The sequence below is a fragment of the Brienomyrus brachyistius genome, chromosome 17, assembly GCF_023856365.1.
Source record: "Brienomyrus brachyistius isolate T26 chromosome 17, BBRACH_0.4, whole genome shotgun sequence".
Lineage (NCBI taxonomy): Eukaryota > Metazoa > Chordata > Actinopteri > Osteoglossiformes > Mormyridae > Brienomyrus > Brienomyrus brachyistius.
This window is the reverse complement of record NC_064549.1, coordinates 14,624,249-14,642,539: the sequence shown is the minus strand read 5'-3', so window position 1 is coordinate 14,642,539 and position 18,291 is coordinate 14,624,249. Positions and strand designations below refer to the sequence as shown.

General features: G+C 51.9%; 1 protein-coding gene across 6 annotated transcripts in view; it reads left to right on the top strand.

The window, feature by feature from the left end:
- Positions 1–8,497: 8,497 nt before the first annotated feature.
- The window catches only part of LOC125711625 (putative protein CRIPAK), a 24,197-nt gene continuing 14,403 nt past the window's right edge, over positions 8,498–18,291 (top strand). For 3 of the 6 annotated variants that reach the window (XR_007383061.1, XR_007383064.1, XR_007383062.1), the window contains exon 1: positions 8,498–8,718. Coding sequence is in view for 3 of the 6 variants with exons in the window: in XM_048980750.1 (XP_048836707.1) it covers positions 15,595–17,682 (2,088 nt within the window). In the remaining 3 variants the exon portion in view is untranslated. Of the gene's footprint in view, positions 8,719–11,349; positions 12,093–14,419 lie in introns of those variants that run through there. The other 3 variants (XM_048980750.1, XM_048980751.1, XM_048980749.1) reach the window with 3 other exon arrangements.

The following is an 18,291-nucleotide window of genomic DNA, read 5'->3' as shown; positions in this document are numbered from 1 at the left end:
TGATTGATTGTTCATTAAGAGCAGGGTAAGCGTGTATGTTCTGTTTACACGGGCTGCCTGTGTTCTGGACCCTTCCATCCCTTTGTTTGGGCCCCTTTCCTATTTTGAGTCCTTTACGGAACTTTTATGGTGTTTTTGCTGATTTTTATGCAAAATACACGCCTAACAGGAATTAACCCCGTCTGCTAGCGGGTGCCAAGATGCCTGTTCTGCAGAATGCCGAGACCTGTGCGAGATGAATTGCAGGAAGGGACCTGAGAGAAGTTTATCTGAAGTGTCGGGAGTTCGAAACGGATTTTCGTGGTGTTCTGCGGCCTACGTGCAGGCACTCCCCTTGTTTTCAGGCCATTTATTTTCCTTCGCCTCTGTGAGCTGGATTAACTGCTTGTTTTTTTTTAATGATCGGAAGAAGAACATCAATTGGAAAGCCCTGGCGTGAAAATAAATAGGACGGCCCCCATTCACACCCCAAGGAAAATAAGTTCCCCATCTGGCTCGAAGTACAGCTCGCGACCCCTGTGTGTTGAGACAGCTGCCAAAATGATCTCTGCCCCCCCTGTCTCGGCCTCCCCCTGCCACAGGTCGAATCAGCAGCATGATGAGTCCATAACGCTGGATTTGGACCTCGGATGTACCGGTTGGTCGAATTGCACTCATCTTGGCTTGTTAAGTTGGGCAGGAGCTGAATGAATGGCAGCATCTCACTATTAAAGCTCTGTGGTCACATCCCTGAATTCAGTGTCGCTGTACCTTTGTATCAGAGTGCATGAGTCATACCTGTATGAGTTCATCTGCATGTCATCCATCCATTTTCCGTAACGTCCATTATCCAGTAAGCGTGAGCCTGGATCATGTCAAGTCTTCATGACACCGTGAATGGGATGCAAGTCCACCAGTGGGAATATACACATGATATAAAGAAGCCATTTTACCTAACTATGTTTTTGGATCACGAAAGGAGGCCCAGTCGGAGGTGGGACTCAACCCCCATCCTTGAAGCTGTGAAGCTGCAGCATTATCTACAATGAAATGTAACTTGACAGTCATTACAGAACAATATGCCTCTAGAGGGGTGGTATTTTCAGGAAATTGCGCGTATTAAACGTTAGCGTCTTCCCGCTTAGTTTCGTTTTCGGACCCTCTTGGTGCCCTTTTCTGTACCCTGCCTTCTCAGAGAGACGATCCTAAACTGAAATGACTCTTTTGGTTTGGCACTGAGGGTTATTCTTTGTAACCCACCCTACCACCCCTGTGTTGTATGCCATGCAGAAGAGGCAGGACTGGGATGCACAAGAGGCTGCCCTTCACTAGGCAGAGGATGTACAGAGTAACACACAGGCACTGGCACATGACAGACAATCCAGTGGCATGAACGAGGGGGTGTGTGGTCATGTGCCCAGCTGGAGGCGGTGTGGCCATGTGCCCAGCTGGAGGGGGTGTGGCCATGTGCCCAGCTGGAGGGGGTGTGGCCATGTGCCAAACTGGAGGGGGTGTGGTCATGTGCCAAGCTGGAGGGGGTGTGGTCATGTGCCAAGCTGGAGGGGGTGTGGCCATGTGCCCAGCTGGAGGGGGTGTGGTCATGTGCCAAGCTGGAGGGGGTGTGGCCATGCCCCCAGCCCACCCCTTTCACTCACTGACCCACCACCACTGCATGCTGGCCCCTTTTTCCTCGCACAGGGGCCTCTTACTATTGTTCTTCAGTTATTCTTGTTCATCCGGATAACATTTATTTTCCACTGTGAACCCTGTGACCACGGCACAAATCAAGGTTACACTTTTCTCTATACTGTAGCTTGTCAGCACAGTACCCCACCCCCCACTTTCCCTTACACCAGTGTTTCCCAGTTCGGTTCTTGCGGACCCGCAGACAGTCCACATTTTTGCTCCTACGAGGAACTAGGAGGGAGCAAAAACATGGATCATCTGTGAGTCCCTGAGGAGCAGGTTGGGAATCGCTGCCACTATGAATTCATATCTACCGTTTTTAATTTGGCGGGTGTGTGGTTAATGCCGTGATGCGCAAACAGGGATGTGTGCACAGCTCGTAAATCTTTAATGATAGCAGTGCGGACGGTTTGCTTTCGCAGAAAGCAGAACCTGCCAGCCGCAATTCTCCAGCTACATCTGGATTGTTCCTTCAAAAATCTTTACTGTTATAGTTAGAAGAAGAATGCATTATATTATCTTGGGTAGTACGTGTATATCTGCTCAGAAAAAAAAACAAGTTAATATTACAGAAATAAAAAACCAACAAAATTTTCATCTCTTCTCCAAAAAGTTACTGGTATCTTTGAAGAACACCGCTTTGGTTCCCAAACTTCTCCTCAGGCATACCCCAGCCATTCCAGATATTTCTTAAATTTCACCATCAGCTCACTTAATTAATTGACTAGATGGTGACGTAACCTGCTACCATTGCTGGGTGTACTCTGTTACGGTTATCTGGTTTCATTTTTTGAATTGCTAGGAGCTGTTCCTCCGACTGCCGTCGCTGGGTGTACTGCATAAGGTCGCACACCTGAATCGGTAGCGATGCAGGCCGTTACTCCCACTGCCGCCGCTGGGTGTACTCGGTAAGGTCGCACACCCATATCGGTAGCGATGCCGGCCGTTCCTCTGACTGCTCTCGCTGGGTGTACTCGGTAAGGTTGCACACCTGAATCGGAAGCGATGCAGGCCGTTCCTCTGACTGCTCTCGCTGGGTGTACTCGGTAAGGTCGCACACCCATATCGGTAGCGATGCAGGCCGTTCCTCTGACTGCTCTCGCTGGGTGTACTCGGTAAGGTCGCACACCTGAATCGGTAGTGATGCAGGCCGTTCCTCTGATTGCCGTAGCTGGGTATACTCGGTAAGGTCGCACACCTGAATCGGTAGCGATGCAGGCTGTTCCTCTGACTGCCGTAGCTGGGTATACTCGGTAAAGTCGCATACCTGAATCGGTAGCGATGCAGGCCGTTACTCCCACTGCCGTCGCTGGGTGTACTCGGTAAGGTCGCACACCCGAATCGGTAGCGATGCAGGCTGTTCCTCTGACTGCCATCGCTGGGTATACTCGGTAAGGTCGCACACCTGAATCGGTAGCGATGCAAGCCGTTACTCCCACTGCCATCGCTGGGTATACTCGGTAAGGTCGCACACCTGAATCGGCAGCGATGCAGGCCGTTCCTCTGACTGCCGTCACTGTGTGTACTCGGTAAGGTCGCACACCTGAATCGGTAGCGATGCAGGCCGTTACTCCGACTGCCATTGCTGGGTGTACTCAGTAAGGTCGCACACCTGGATAGGTAGCGATGCAGGCCGTTACTCCCAGTGCCGTCGCTGGGTGTACTCGGTAAGGTCACACACCCGGATCGGTAGCGATGCAGACCGTTACTCCCACTGCCGTCGTTGGGTATACTCGGTAAGGTCGCACACCTGAATCGGTAGCGATGCAGGCCGTTCCTCTGACTGCCGTCGCTGGGTGTACTCAGTATGGTCACACACCCGGATCGGTAGCGATGCAGGCCGTTCCTCTGACTGCTCTCGCTGGGTGTACTCGGTAAGGTCGCACACCCATATCGGTAGCGATGCAGGCCGTTCCTCTGACTGCTCTCGCTGGGTGTACTCGGTAAGGTCGCACACCCATATCGGTAGCGATGCAGGCCGTTACTCCCACTGCCGTCGCTGGGTGTACTCGGTAAGGTCGCACACCCGAATCGGTAGCGATGCAGGCCGTTACTCCCACTGCCGTCGCTGGGTGTACTCGGTAAGGTCGCACACCCGGATCGGTAGCGATGCAGGCCGTTCCTCTGACTGCCGTCGCTGGGTATATTCAGTAAGGTCGCACACCCAGATCGGTAGCGATGCAGGCTGTTCCTCTGACTGCCATCGCTGGGTATACTCGGTAAGGTCGCACACCTGAATCGGTAGCGATGCAAGCCGTTACTCCCACTGCCATCGCTGGGTATACTCGGTAAGGTCGCACACCTGAATCGGCAGCGATGCAGGCCGTTCCTCTGACTGCCGTCACTGTGTGTACTCGGTAAGGTCGCACACCTGAATCGGTAGCGATGCAGTCCGTTCCTCTGACTGCCGTAGCTGGGTATACTCGGTAAAGTCGCACACCTGAATCGGTAGCGATGCAGGCCGTTACTCCGACTGCCATTGCTGGGTGTACTCAGTAAGGTCGCACACCTGGATAGGTAGCGATGCAGGCCGTTACTCCCACTGCCGTCGCTGGGTGTACTCTGTATGGTCGCACACCCGGATCGGTAGCGATGCAGGCCGTTACTCTGACTGCTCTCGCTGGGTGTACTCGGTAAGGTCGCACACCTGAATCGGTAGTGATGCAGGCCGTTCCTCTGATTGCCGTAGCTGGGTATACTCGGTAAGGTCGCACACCTGAATCGGCAGCGATGCAGGCCGTTCCTCTGACTGCCGTAGCTGGGTATACTCGGTAAAGTCGCACATCTGAATCGGTAGCAATGCAGGCCGTTACTCTGACTGCTCTCGCTGGGTGTACTCGGTAAGGTCGTACACCTGAATCGGTAGTGATGCAGGCCGTTCCTCTGATTGCCGTAGTTGGGTATACTCGGTAAGGTCGCACACCTGAATCGGCAGCGATGCAGGCCGTTCCTCTGACTGCCGTTGCTGTGTGTACTCAGTAAGGTCACACACCCGGATCGGTAGCGATGCAGGCCGTTTTTCTGACTGCTCTCGCTGGGTGTACTCGGTAAGGTCACACACCCGGATCGGTAGCGATGCAGGCCGTTCCTCTGACTGCTCTCGCTGGGTGTACTCAGTAAGGTCTCACACCCAGATCGGTAGCGATGCAGGCCGTTCCTCTGACTGCCATCGCTGGGTGTACTCGGTAAGGTCGCACACCTGAATCGGCAGCGATGCAGGCCGTTCCTCTGACTGCCGTCACTGTGTGTACTTGGTAAGGTCGCACACCTGAATCGGTAGCGATGCAGGCCGTTCCTCTGACTGCCGTAGCTGGGTATACTCGGTAAAGTCGCACACCTGAATCGGTAGCGATGCAGGCCATTACTCCGACTGCCGTTGCTGGGTGTACTCAGTAAGGTCGCACACCTGGATAGGTAGCGATGCAGGCCGTTACTCCCACTGCCGTTTCTGGGTGTACTTGGTAAGGTTGCACACCCGGATCGGTAGCGATGCAGGCCGTTCCTCTGACTGCCGTAGCTGGGTATACTCGGTAAGGTCGCACACCTGAATCGGTAGCGATGCAGGATGTTACTCTGACTGCCGTTGCTGTGTGTACTCGGTAAGGTCGCACACCTGGATCGGTAGCGATGCAGGCCGTTACTCCGACTGCCGTTGCTGGGTGTACTCAGTAAGGTCACACACCCGGATCGGTAGCGATGCAGGCCGTTCCTCTGACTGCTCTCGCTGGGTGTACTCAGTAAGGTCTCACACCCAGATCGGTAGCGATGCAGGCCATTCCTCTGACTGCCATCGCTGGGTGTACTCGGTAAGGTCTCACACCCAGATCGGTAGCGATGCAGGCCGTTCCTCTGACTGCTCTCGCTGGGTGTACTCGGTAAGGTCGCACACCTGAATCGGCAGCGATGCAGGCCGTTCCTCTGACTGCCGTCGCTATGTGTACTCGGTAAGGTCTCACACCCAGATCGGTAGCGATGCAGGCCGTTCCTCTGACTGCTCTCGCTGGGTGTACTCGGTAAGGTCGCACACCTGAATCGGTAGCGATGCAGGCCGTTCCTCTGACTGCCGTCGCTGTCTGTACTCGGTAAGGTCGCACACCTAAATCGGTAGCGATGCAGGCCGTTCCTCTGACTGCCGTCGCTGGGTGTACTCTGTATGGTCACACACCCGGATCGGTAGTGATGCAGGCCGTTCCTCTGACTGCCGTCGGTGGGTATACTCAGTAAGGTCGCACACCTGGATAGGTAGCGATGCAGGCCGTTACTCTGACTGCCGTCACTGGGTGTACTCTGTAAGGTCGCACACCCGGATCGGTAGCGATGCAGGTCGTTCCTCTGACTGCCGTTGCTGGGTGTTCTCAGTAAGGTCACACACCCGGATCGGTATTAATGGAGGAATGTAGAGATTGGACTGTGAGGTAGGGGCTGCGTGTTTACTCTGATATATATGTGGCCTCGCAACTTGCTACATCAGCCTGCAGATACACTTCTCTTTGTTTGAGACGTCATTCCTTGGGTTGACTCTGGTTTCAGGATACGTGACATACAGTGCATTGTGGTGTATGTAGCTCGACACAGTATTTCAATTTGGCAGTGTGTGTTTGTGTCCTGTGGTAGCCCAGGGTGTACTCCTGCCCTCCACCCTGCCCAGAATAAGTGGTTAGAAGATGACAGCCTCCTATAGATGTAAGTGTACATACATAGTGTTATATAGTATATACTGTATATATGTGTGCTGTTAGGTCTCTCTTTTGTGCTGTCTTTCCTGTGGTGAATGCTGCTGGCTGGTCATTGTGTTTTTTCTGCGTGCATCTCTCCGAGGATGATTCTCTGTGTTGGACTTGTACACCCTCCCCAAACTCGGCCCCCCACCCCCAGCTGACCGCTCTCTGACTCACTATGTCGGAGACACACTGTCCCCTCACCTCTCTGCCAGTTCTCTGTCTGTCTTGCTCTCTCTCTCTCCCTCCCTCTCAGCGTGCATCTCTGCACACTAATATGTGCATCTGCACACGCATCCGTGGCCGTGTACACGTGTCAGAGTGTGTGCTCATTCGCGCACGTGTTCGCATGCATGTTTGTCAGCAATCCCGGCGCACCTTCTCGTGGTTTATGCGTCAGGGGACGGCGTCCGGGGAATCTCTGCCGGGGCCAGCGAGCAAAGGGGGTACTAGACCAAAGGTGACAGCTGACTCTAGCCCTGGGTAACTAAGTAACCAGCACCCCCCCGCCCCGGCTGGCTTCTTGGGCCTCCTCCATTCCGTTTGCTCCTCTCCGCTGCCTGTCCCTCTGCCTTCCTGCAGGATTACCATCGGGCTCTCCGGAGCCTCTTCGCAGAAAGGGGGAGATGTTAAAAATCAGGAGGATGGAAAGCGGCAGCAGGGGGGGAATTCCCATCCTGATTGCCACATTCCTGCCTGTAATTAGCAGGGGGGGGTTCATGTGACATGCCGCAGATAATTCTTTCATGTCTCCTTTGTTCCTCTCTTGGTCTGGCTGGGGGGGGGTGTTCCATGCGACCTTCTGTGCGGGGAATCTCCTTTCTTCGGGCCCGGATAGGTGTGTGGGCCGAGGCGGGCAGATAGGAGGACAGTTACTTGGCACATGACCAGTGGGACGTCACCGTCTCGCATGACTCCAGTGACCCTGCTCACAAGTGCTGGGCGGCTCCAGGCTTTTCCCGCTACCGTGCGCCGCGGTATCTCATCTGTGCATGAGCATCCCTCACTTCCTGTCCTCCTTCTCCTCCATCTCCTGCCACACAACGGCCATCGATTCTGTAGGGGGGCTTCCTACCTTCACGCATCCACCCGGGAACACCTCCCTGCACCACATCCGGAGCTTTGGGACAGAAAATGACACATGGAGATTTTCAGGGGCAGGAGCTCATGTTGCAGTTAAAGACCTGCTCTCCCCCATCCCACGGTGGTTAGGGGGGCATGCAGCGCAGGAGTTGCTGCCTGTAACCTAAACTGATCTTATAAATAAATGGTAATTTTATTCTATATCACCTGGTAATAAAGTGGCAGGCATCAGAATAGTAGTAGTGATGATTACATTTAAGGTCACTCGTGGGTGCTGGCAGAGACCAGGTGCAGCTTTTAGCCGCCCTGTATTGCCCCTTTAAAAAGCACTGGGCTCCACTTACAGCCCCACCCTGCCTGGCGCTCATACGTGGGAATTGGTGCAGAAGGACACCCGTCGATTACTATTTGTTTATTTCTGCACATCTTTGGAAGAGGAGATACCGACGGGTGATGGTCAGTGTGGGGGAGCTTGCTCCGACGCAGCAGGGAATTCGGAGACGGGGGGGGGGGGGGGGGCGTGGGGTCAGCAGACACACGATACCTGCTGAATGGACGGGAGGTTGGTGAGGCCTGCCCATAACTTGATATCTGAAGGGGGCAGTGCACCCCAATCTGAACCTGCACGAAGCCTCCATGTTCTCCCAAGGGGGGGCGCTGTGTCTCAAAGGGCTTGTCTCCGACACCCGTCCACAGGTCCTCGTGAATATGTTACAATTTATCTCTTTGTCACATGGTGCGCCAAAACAGAACGTGGCAACAACAGCGTGGGGGGGGGGGAGGGTGCTGCCATCTAGTGTGGCATTATTTGGAAATTATGTAACCTTTCTATGAGAGTGTTCCAGGAATCTGGACAAAGTGTTCGCATTAGCTAAGCAAACACATTTCTGCGGGGCCACAAGGAAGGCTTACACAATAAAAAAAAACGGGAGGGAGGGGGGGTGAGGATTCTGGACCGATACTGGGGATGTTCTCACGGGGTGGATAGGCCGGGTTCTGACCCCCACATCAGGGACTGCCTGCCACACACACACACACACACACACACACACGTGCTGCTTGGATCACACAGTATTTCGCTGTAATCCGATAGCTACTCTACAGCTCTCAGTTGTGGAAATTAAAACAGGCTTGGAACCAGCTGGTTTAAGGATGCAATCTCTCTCAAAAAAAGGAATCCCGCAGTAAAATCTGGCTGAGACTTAAATGAGCTAGCTCAGAAACGACACGGCTAACTTTCACAGTGCTTTGGGTAAGTGAATACACTCCCCGTGTCCATCCAAGTAATGCATTTTTGGAACTGTTTTCTTTTTACTTTTAAAAAGTATTGCCTAGATACATGTATATACTTTAATTAAATGAGAGGGACAGGGTGTAGCATAGAGGGTTAAGACTCTCTGGTCATGTGCAGAAGGTTGTGGGTTCATGTCCTCCGGATAGCAGACCAATCATATAAGCACTGGGCCGTGGAGCACGGTCCTTAACACCATCTGCTCCAGTGCCACTAGCTGACCCTGCTCTGTGATCCTCAGTTGTATGTTGCTTTGACAAACATGTCTGTAGAATAAGTAAACATACACTGCATATACACATGTGTGCTGTAATGGCCAAGCTGGGTGACCCCAGCACATTGCCGGAGATCACAGCCTTTTAAATGTCACATCTGAGTGACACCTCCGGTCACCTTACACCTGGCTCTTAGTCCCTGAAGATGCTTAGGTGGACACATATCAATTATGCATATCTTATTCTGATATATAATATAAACAAAACACTTTTGAGGGAGTTAAAATGCAGTATTCCGTTTAAAAACGTAACATTCCGCACCATTCTACTGGTTGATCCATACCTGCACCTACCTGCGATTCCTACTCTATTTCCGAGTCCAACTTCCACTTAACATTTCCCTCTCCTCTCCTGGAGGTCTTCCCAGCATGGACACCTTTTGGTTGCCAGGGGGCGGTTGGGCTAACAAGTTGGGCAGCTACCTTTACGGCAAGCCTGAAGGGACAAAAAGAGAATGCCATGCTGAAATGATGCTTTACTGAAATGACGCCTTCATGAAATTATTCTCCATTTCACACTTGTATGGATGCCTGATCAGCTTGTGATGTTTTCCCATTGGTACATTCCAGTCAAGAGTGACCGGTTGACCTCCGTCGATGTTCCCTTCCCAGACTGGGTCATCTGTCCCTCCAGTTTGAAGCTCCCTGCTTGGGTTTTTATCCTCTTTGGCCCAGGGAGACCCCCCGATGAATAGAGTGATACTGGAGCTGAAGGAACAGCGAGACAGGGAGCCAGAAACAGGCCCTGCTTATTCATGTTCCCGGTCCCAGGCACAGTGTGTCCTACTTTTTTATATCCTATTAGATAATCTTATCCAGTCGCTTCCAAAATCCATGCCAAACATTCATAACGGGGGCTTTCAGGCAGAGGTGGAGCAAAGCTACTCAGCCCTCTCCAGGGTGTACGCTGAACTGCCACAACTACACCAGGAGGGGCAGTACAGAGCCGCCAGGGGCATTTCAGAAAGGAATCCCACACATTTAGCAACCGAAATTAACGCGGTCTGGCACTCCGATTTCCTTAATGCTGGAACCAAATGCAGCAATTCCAACACGGATTGTGGAACATGGAATGCGGAATTTTTCGATTGTCCCTCCGAGTCCCTTTTTGTGGAATGCTGTTGAGCACACTCTTCACCACGCAGGTCAGCAGGAGTGAAACAAAGACCTTGGAAACAGGAAAGAGAAACAGAGCAGTGGACGACCTGCCGATCTGCGGTTTCTAAGTGCGTGTGACGGACGCTGTGCCCGCGTGACTCTCGTGATTTCCCTGCACGCCTGAATCCAATCCCTCACAAGCTAGCCGGCATGTGAAAAGCACGCCAAAAAAGGAGAACCATTAGTAAATCCTGCTTCCTTTTTCCTGAGGAGGAACGGAGACGAGCAGCCTCATTTAGCCTAATGCAATCGCAGACGGCCAGCGTGTAGCGTGACGATTCCATAACTGCAGCTCCTATTGTAACAGCATTAGCGCCAGGAAGGGAATCACAAGCTCCCAGATTAGCAAAACAATGGCTGTCTAATTATTTGGCTGGGGGAGGGGGGTGGATTTGTGGCAAATATAGCCCTGGATGAGCTATGTGAATGGGTGCTAGGGTGGGGTGGGGCTGGTTGTTGATGAATCTATAAAGGGGGTGTAAATGTAACCTGTAAATGTGGCTGGTCAAGCAGTAATGGGATTAGCGGAGATGATGACGACATGGTAGGGTGAACGGCCTTTGGTACGGGGGTGGGGGGGGGGGTAATTAAGGGCCCCCTGTGGAGCTGCCAAATCCAGAGGCGGGTTCCGCAATCGCTTGGGCGCAAAGTCCAGGAAACACTCTGTCACCTGCTCCCTATCTACAGTAACCAGACTCTTTATCGCTGGGGCGGGGGGCGGGGGAACGAGGGGGGCAAAGGTTGCAGAGGCAGCTGATCCAGAGCATGACCCTGCTACGTCTACCTGCTACGTTTCCTGCGACATTACAGCTGACATTCCATGCTGTGACACATCATTGGAGGTATTTTCAGGATGATCATATCCAGAATTCCATCACCATTCAGTTATTGGCACTTAACTTATTTGAACTATGAATTCATAAGCATTCCCACTGAGGAATAACAGTGCAAAACATATTAGGCAACTTTAAGCATGTCGATTGGATTCTCCATGATGGGGGGGGGGGGGGGGTGGCTGATCATGTGCCCATTGCACGGTATGTACACACTGACATACCAGGAAATGACTCTGGAGTAACTCTAGAGCTGGTAGGGCTGCTCAGGGGGTCAGGTTGGAGGGCGGGGGGGGGTCTGGTCGGGGCTTTAGGGCATGAGGTCATCACATGATTGGGGTAAGCAGAGCCCCTTGGAGGGGAGCGACGTTGGACGAGCAGGGCAGGGCAGTGGCCTCCAGAGGACCAAAGCCATGCGAGTCCGGGGTTGCAAGGCCAGCACTGCTGAGGAATGCTGCTCGGCAGAATCAAGAGGGCTCTCTCAGCGGGTCGCGGCAGTCATCGCCATGGTGACCCTGATCCTCCCCCCAAACCCTCAAAGAGTCAATCCATCTTCCATGGCAAAGAAACGCAAAGTTTACAGCTTTAAATATTCAAGGCTCAACAAAGTTTGTCTAGGGACACTAGAGAATATAATGACACGTTCCTATAGCCAATATTTAACACTGTTCTGTATCAAGGCAAAATTCACCCAAGGGCCATCCATCCATCCATCCATCCATCCATCCTTCCATCCATCCATTCCCCCATCCTTCCAGTCATCTTCACAAAATGAATGAACCACTTCTCCTGTACAGGGCCTTGGTGAGCCTGGAGTCTTTCCCAGGCTGCACTGGGCATGGCGACACCCTGGACGGGATGCCAGTCCATCAAAGGGCATCATGGGACAATTAAGTAAAAGTTACGGTAGTGAGGGTCATTAAGGGACACTGAGAGCTACGTGTTTTATTAACAATGCGCAGTCGGACCGGGGGCTGAAAACTTCCGCCTCGAGGCTCCATCACAGGAAGCAAAACAGGACCCGCTGGAGAGAGCTTGCCGCGTTCCATGTCCCAACACCGAGTGGCCAGGTATTATAACAATGGCACCATTCAACTGTTGACATCCTAATTTTTCACTCCATGCACCCATTTTCCAGCCCCCGTTTCTGTTTTGACGCTCATTTCCTTTCCTCTGTGTTTTTCTATTGCGATCACATCTTGCCGAAAGCCGTCCGCAGCATATCTGTTTGTCATGACTGCTCCTTCTGTGTGTTGCTTTTTCTGGCTAAAGTGCAGTTCACTGTTGACAGTTACAGTCGTAGCTTTGGAAATCGGAGTGTCGTGGTGGCAATGCATCATTACAGCATTTATGGTAAATAATGCCCCTCACATGACCTATTTGGGAAAAACTACCAGCTGCCAGCTAAAGGTAAAATAGCACAAAGAATTAGTCATCAATTAAACTGTCTGAGCCCTTCAACTAAGTGTGCGGAGGGAAAAAAAAATTCCAAACAACACGCCCGTTGAAATTGGATTTTCTTACTGTAAGCGTCTCCATGGAAACCAGCTGGCATCGAGGAAAATGTCACAAACATAATGCAGGCGTCACCATGACAGACGTAGCCCGTTAGGGAGGTGTTTTCGAGGGCATCTCTATACGCAAGTCACACCGATGGGTGGGACTATGGGAATTGAGAGCTCAGAGAGTGTCTAACACTCTCACGCTAAGCACTCTCTCACCACGGTATCCCGAACAGCATCTCTCAGCAGATGGCGTTTACTTTACATGACGGATGCCCGCTAGTGTTACCCCTCCGCTGTTGGAATACCTTCCTGGCAGATGCCGGGATTAATCACACGTCTCCCAAGTGACACCTGTATCCCGGGGCAGTGCTGCAGACTTTCGGCTCCACGGAAGCTAATGATATTGGGCCTCCAACCCAGACCAATAATGTTCCCCTCCTGTATGGCAGCCCTGCCTGAATGCACCCAGAGTCTCTCCCAAAGATGTCCGTTTCACAGAATTTGGATGTGAGCCCAGTTCTTAAAGCAGCCTGTAACACAGTGACTCTGGTAGAGTCAGTTGTCCCGTTTGGCACCCCTCCCAGCCCACTCCCACCCACTCCCGATGGTGCAGCTGGCATTCCGATAGAGAGGGGGGGGGGGGGGTGTCTGGAGCTGACACGTTTGATCACAAGGTGCACTAAGTGTTCCTTCTTTAAAGTTAAACACACGATTCTCAGTGGCAGTCCGAGTCGACGCCACTGAAAGCTAAAATTGAACAACAGCCCAAAATACTCAATTCGTTTTGGGTTTATTTCAGTAAAATAACAGCTTGTTCAACCCAGGGTGAGCAAACACCACTTCTGAGACTTACGCACCAAAAAAGTTCACCTCGGACAGGTATAAATGCTGATTGTGGGCTGCCCCCCCCGATCCCCCCAACAAACGCACAAAAAATTAACACTCACAACATAACTCACAAAAACACTCAACAATTGCAGGAAGGGGACTTAAAAAATAAATAGTAGGGACCCTAAACAGCTTCACTGGTTGAAAAATAATGACGTTTGCCCGTGTGAAGAGTAATTCTCCCAGGGCAATCAGCTCGAGGTTCTTCCTATCATCCCAAGGCTCAGAACTAACACTATATATAAAGTCCAACGTCCAACTATAGATCATGGCTGACGAACTTGGTGTTTAACCTGAACTGCGTTGCTAATTTATCCGGCTGGTCCCGTGGTTAATAGCTGCATTTGAGCTGAAAGACCGGCTAAATGGGTAAATATTTATGGCGCCTGTACATGACTGGTACTGAATTATTTAAGGCCCCGGAGAAGAGGGCGCTCTATGTTTCACAGCGGCCCACGGGCCTCTATCACGCAGGCTCCGCCCCCGCAGCCTCCCGCAGCCACGTCCTGCCAACGAGGCTCATTCCTCCACCGGCCGATTTCATATTTTTGGTATTCTGCGGCCGCCGTGATTTACGCCGACACTCGGTGTGCCGAGCTGCGACATTTTAATTGGTCTGAATTTATGGTTTGTCCTCCTTTATTTAGACAGAGGGGTGTGCTGTCAGATTTAAAAGTCTTTTTTAATATGTTGACATAAGTTTGTTCATTTTTTTTTTACCTTTTTTCTTTCTTTTGTTGAATATCTGGCAGTTTGATAACCGGGCCATGAGCCTCTTGTTTAATCTGCCTAATTCTTATCCCCCCCCCAACCCTCTCAATGATCCGTGGTACCCCCCCCCCCCCCCCCGCCGAGACAGCTGGTGAGATCTCTTCTGAATTTTCTGCACAAAGTTCTCTCCCAGCATCGGCACAGCAAACTGCATTAAAAACTATCACTGACCATATGTAATCCGACTGTAGTCCAACACCGTAAGACAAACCGTGTTTATTTTCCTTGGACAGCGATTAAGGCTGGAACACGGGGCAGAATAACACAAAGCGTGGAGCCTTTTAACAAACGGTAACAAAAACCGGACTCTTGGATCTCCATGACAGGAATGATACTTCAAAATACTGGAAGGCATTTCACTGCCAAATGATTCAGAGGCCAGTTTTTAAAGGCGGCACAACTCCAGCAGAGGTAGGTCATCCCTCCATCTTTCGGGACAGCATCACGGGCAGCCTGTAGGGTGCCAGGCCAGCAAGGGTCATTCCTAATTCACCAGAACCGTGAGGTTTTGGACTTGTAGAGGAAAAGCCCAGAGATGACAGGCAAACTCTAAGTTCTGAGCCAGAGGGTGCGAACCGAACCCACTGGTGCTGGCAGTGTGAGACCACAGTGCTGCCCACCAAACCACCACACCAGCCTAGCAGGACACACGCTACATTAATGACGGATATGCAGAAGTAAACACTGCACATTTGCTGTGTCACGTCCTGCAGCAAAAGGCACTGACTGCTCACAGCATTTGGCCATTTCTCAACAGAGGCCGCCAGCACATTTCTTCTCCTATGAAAGTTTGGAAGTTCGGGCTGCTAAACACATTTTCTGATGATAAAATCCAGGAAGAGTGACAGGCGTCACTGCTGGGAAAGCACAGAGCCAGCCACACACTGTCTCCGGTGGGATAGTGGTGAGGAGAGAGACATCGCTGTAGGAGACTCCCATTAGCGTCAGATCTTACTACCCATGGCGCCCTGAGATCACATGTATGTGTATACATGAGTGCCACCTGTAAAAATAACAGAAGAGTCTCTTATTCTCCGTCATCAATTTACTTCTGTCAGTTTCCTGTTTCGTGGCTGAAAGAAACTACAGATGTAGACACATGGTGCTGGAAATGTGGGGCAGGCAACAGTAACTTTGGATGGACTGGGTACAGCCCCCTCCAGTCCTCCAGCTCATGTCCCTGAAACACGGCTGAAAGCTGAATGCCACTGATTGTTTTTCCAAAATTAACCAGAGGGGGCGCTTTACGACGGATGGCCTTAGAGGATCCTTCCCTCTTCTTCTCACCAGTCTCTCTCCCAGCACTTGCCCTCCTCCCCTCTCTCTGACCTCTGATATAAACAGGGCTGCCTTTGTGCCCCTGCTCTGTAATTCCCAGTAGCCCCCTCCCCCCACCCAACACCCACAAATGTGCACAGTTCTGTTACTGAATCAGGAATTATTTTTACTGCCCCTTGCTCTAGACTTCAGCTTTCCCTGTCTGCTGTCACTCCCTGTGTGCAGCCACTCCCTGCTGCTGTCACTCCCTCTGTGCTGTCACTTTGTACTGTTGTCACTCTCTCTGTGCTGTCACCACCTGTCCGCTGTCACTCCCTCTGTGCTGTCACTCCCTGTCCGCTGTCACTCCCTCTGTGCTGTCACTCCCTGTCCGCTGTCACTCCCTGTCCGCTGTAACTCTCTCTGTGCTGTCACTCCCCGTCCGCTGTCACTTCCTCTGTGCTATCACTTTGTGCTGCTGTCACTCTCTCTGTGCTGTCACTCCCTATCTGCTGTCACTCCCTCTGTGCTGTCACTCCCTGTGTGCAGCCACTCCCTGCTGCTGTCACTCCCTCTGTGCTGTCACTTTGTACTGTTGTCACTCTCTCTCTGCTGTCACCCCCTGTCCGCTGTCACTCCCTCTGTGCTGTCACTCCCTGTTCGCTGTCACTCCCTCTGCTGTCACTCCCTCTGTGCTGTCACTCCCTGTCCGCTGTCACTCCCTGTTCTCTGTCACTCTCTCTGTGCTGTCACTCCCTGTCCGCTGTCACTTCCTCTGTGCTATCACTTTGTGCTGCTGTCACTCTCTCTGTGCTGTCACTCTCTCTGTGCTGTCACTCCCCGTCCGCTGTCACTTCCTCTGTGCTATCACTTTGTGCTGCTGTCACTCTCTCTGTGCTGTCACTCCCTATCTGCTGTCACTCCCTCTGTGCTGTCACTCCCTGTGTGCAGCCACTCCCTGCTGCTGTCACTCCCTCTGTGCTGTCACTTTGTACTGTTGTCACTCTCTCTCTGCTGTCACCCCCTGTCCGCTGTCACTCCCTCTGTGCTGTCACTCCCTGTTCGCTGTCACTCCCTCTGCTGTCACTCCCTCTGTGCTGTCACTCCCTGTCCGCTGTCACTCCCTGTTCTCTGTCACTCTCTCTGTGCTGTCACTCCCTGTCCGCTGTCACTTCCTCTGTGCTATCACTTTGTGCTGCTGTCACTCTCTCTGTGCTGTCACTCTCTCTGTGCTGTCACTCCCTATCCGCTGTCACTCCCTCTGTGCTGTCACTTTGTGCTGCTGTCACTCTCTCTGTGCTGTCACCCCCTGTCCGCTATCACTCCCTCTGTGCTGTCACTCCCTGTCCGCTCTCACTCCCTCTGTGCTGTCACTCCCTGTCCGCTGTCACTCCCTGTCTGCTGTCACTCTCTCTGTGCTGTCACTCCCTGTCTGCTGTCACTTCCTCTGTGCTATCACTTTGTGCTGCTGTCACTCTCTCTGTGCTGTCACCCCCTGTCCGCTATCACTCCCTCTGTGCTGTCACTCCCTGTCCGCTCTCACTCCCTCTGTGCTGTCACTCCCTGTCCGCTGTCACTCCCTGTCCGCTGTCACTCTCTCTGTGCTGTCACTCCCTGTCTGCTGTCACTTCCTCTGTGCTATCACTTTGTGCTGCTGTCACTCCCTCTGTGCTGTCACTTTGTGCTGCTGTCACTCTCTCTGTGCTGTCACTCCCTGTCCGCTGTCACTCCCTCTGTGTTGTCACTTTGTGCTACTGTCACTCTCTCTGTGCTGTCACTCCCTGTCCGCTGTCACTCCCTCTGTGTTGTCACTTTGTGCTACTGTCACTCTCTCTGTGCTGTCACTCCCTGTCCGTTGTCACTCCCTCTGTGCTGTCACTTTGTGCTGCTGTCACTCTCTCTGTGCTGTCACTCCTTGTCCGCTGTCACTCCCTCTGTGTTGTCACTTTGTGCTGCTGTCACTCTCTGTGCTGTCACTCCCTGTCCACTGTCACTCTCTCTGTGCTGTCACTCCCTGTCCGCTGTCACTCCATCTGTGCTGTCACTTTGTGCTGCTGTCACTATCTCTGTGCTGTCACTCCTTGTCCGCTGTTACTCCCTCTGTGCTGTCACTCCCTGTCTGCTGTCACTCCCTGTCTGCTGTCACTCCCTGCTCACACCTGTCACGTTTGTATATTGCTTCCTCCAGTTCCCATATTTCCACATTAATCCTATCAGCTCTTTTCAGTTCTATACATAAAATATATTCTCAAATATAAATTCTCAAAACCATTTATTTAGTTAGTTTCATTTATTTGCATAATCCATTCTTGACAAATTCTTACATTCATTTCAGTTCAATTCAACAAAACCCACTCTGGTTGGACCAAAAGGGGAAAATAGCATCTCATGATTAACTAGCTGTCCAACCCTTGAAGGTCTGCTAATCACATTAGTCAATCAGTTACCACTATGAGCAGGTAAGTCAGTATTTTTTGACTGGTGCAGTTGTAGTCGCAGGCAGAGTTGTGAAACACTGCCTGTTTGTCTGAGGGGAAATTCCACCCTGCTTCATTCCCCTACGAGGCCTACAGGACACGAGTTATGTAATTATGTCCCACGACTGGCACGGCTCAGCCTTGGAAAAGGATGTTGGGCTCTTTTTGGTTGGCTTGGTATTTGGTAAGGATTAGTTACAGGGAAGCAGTAACCACCCGTAACTTTTTTCTTCCCCCCCTGGCAAAGGCGTCGTGAGCATTTCTGCAGTGTGAAGCAGCTGCCCACACCCCGCTACACATTTCCTATCCTGAAGCCTCTCTGCGTAAAACAATTTTTTACATGCAGTCCTGGGTTTTCATTTACATTTGTA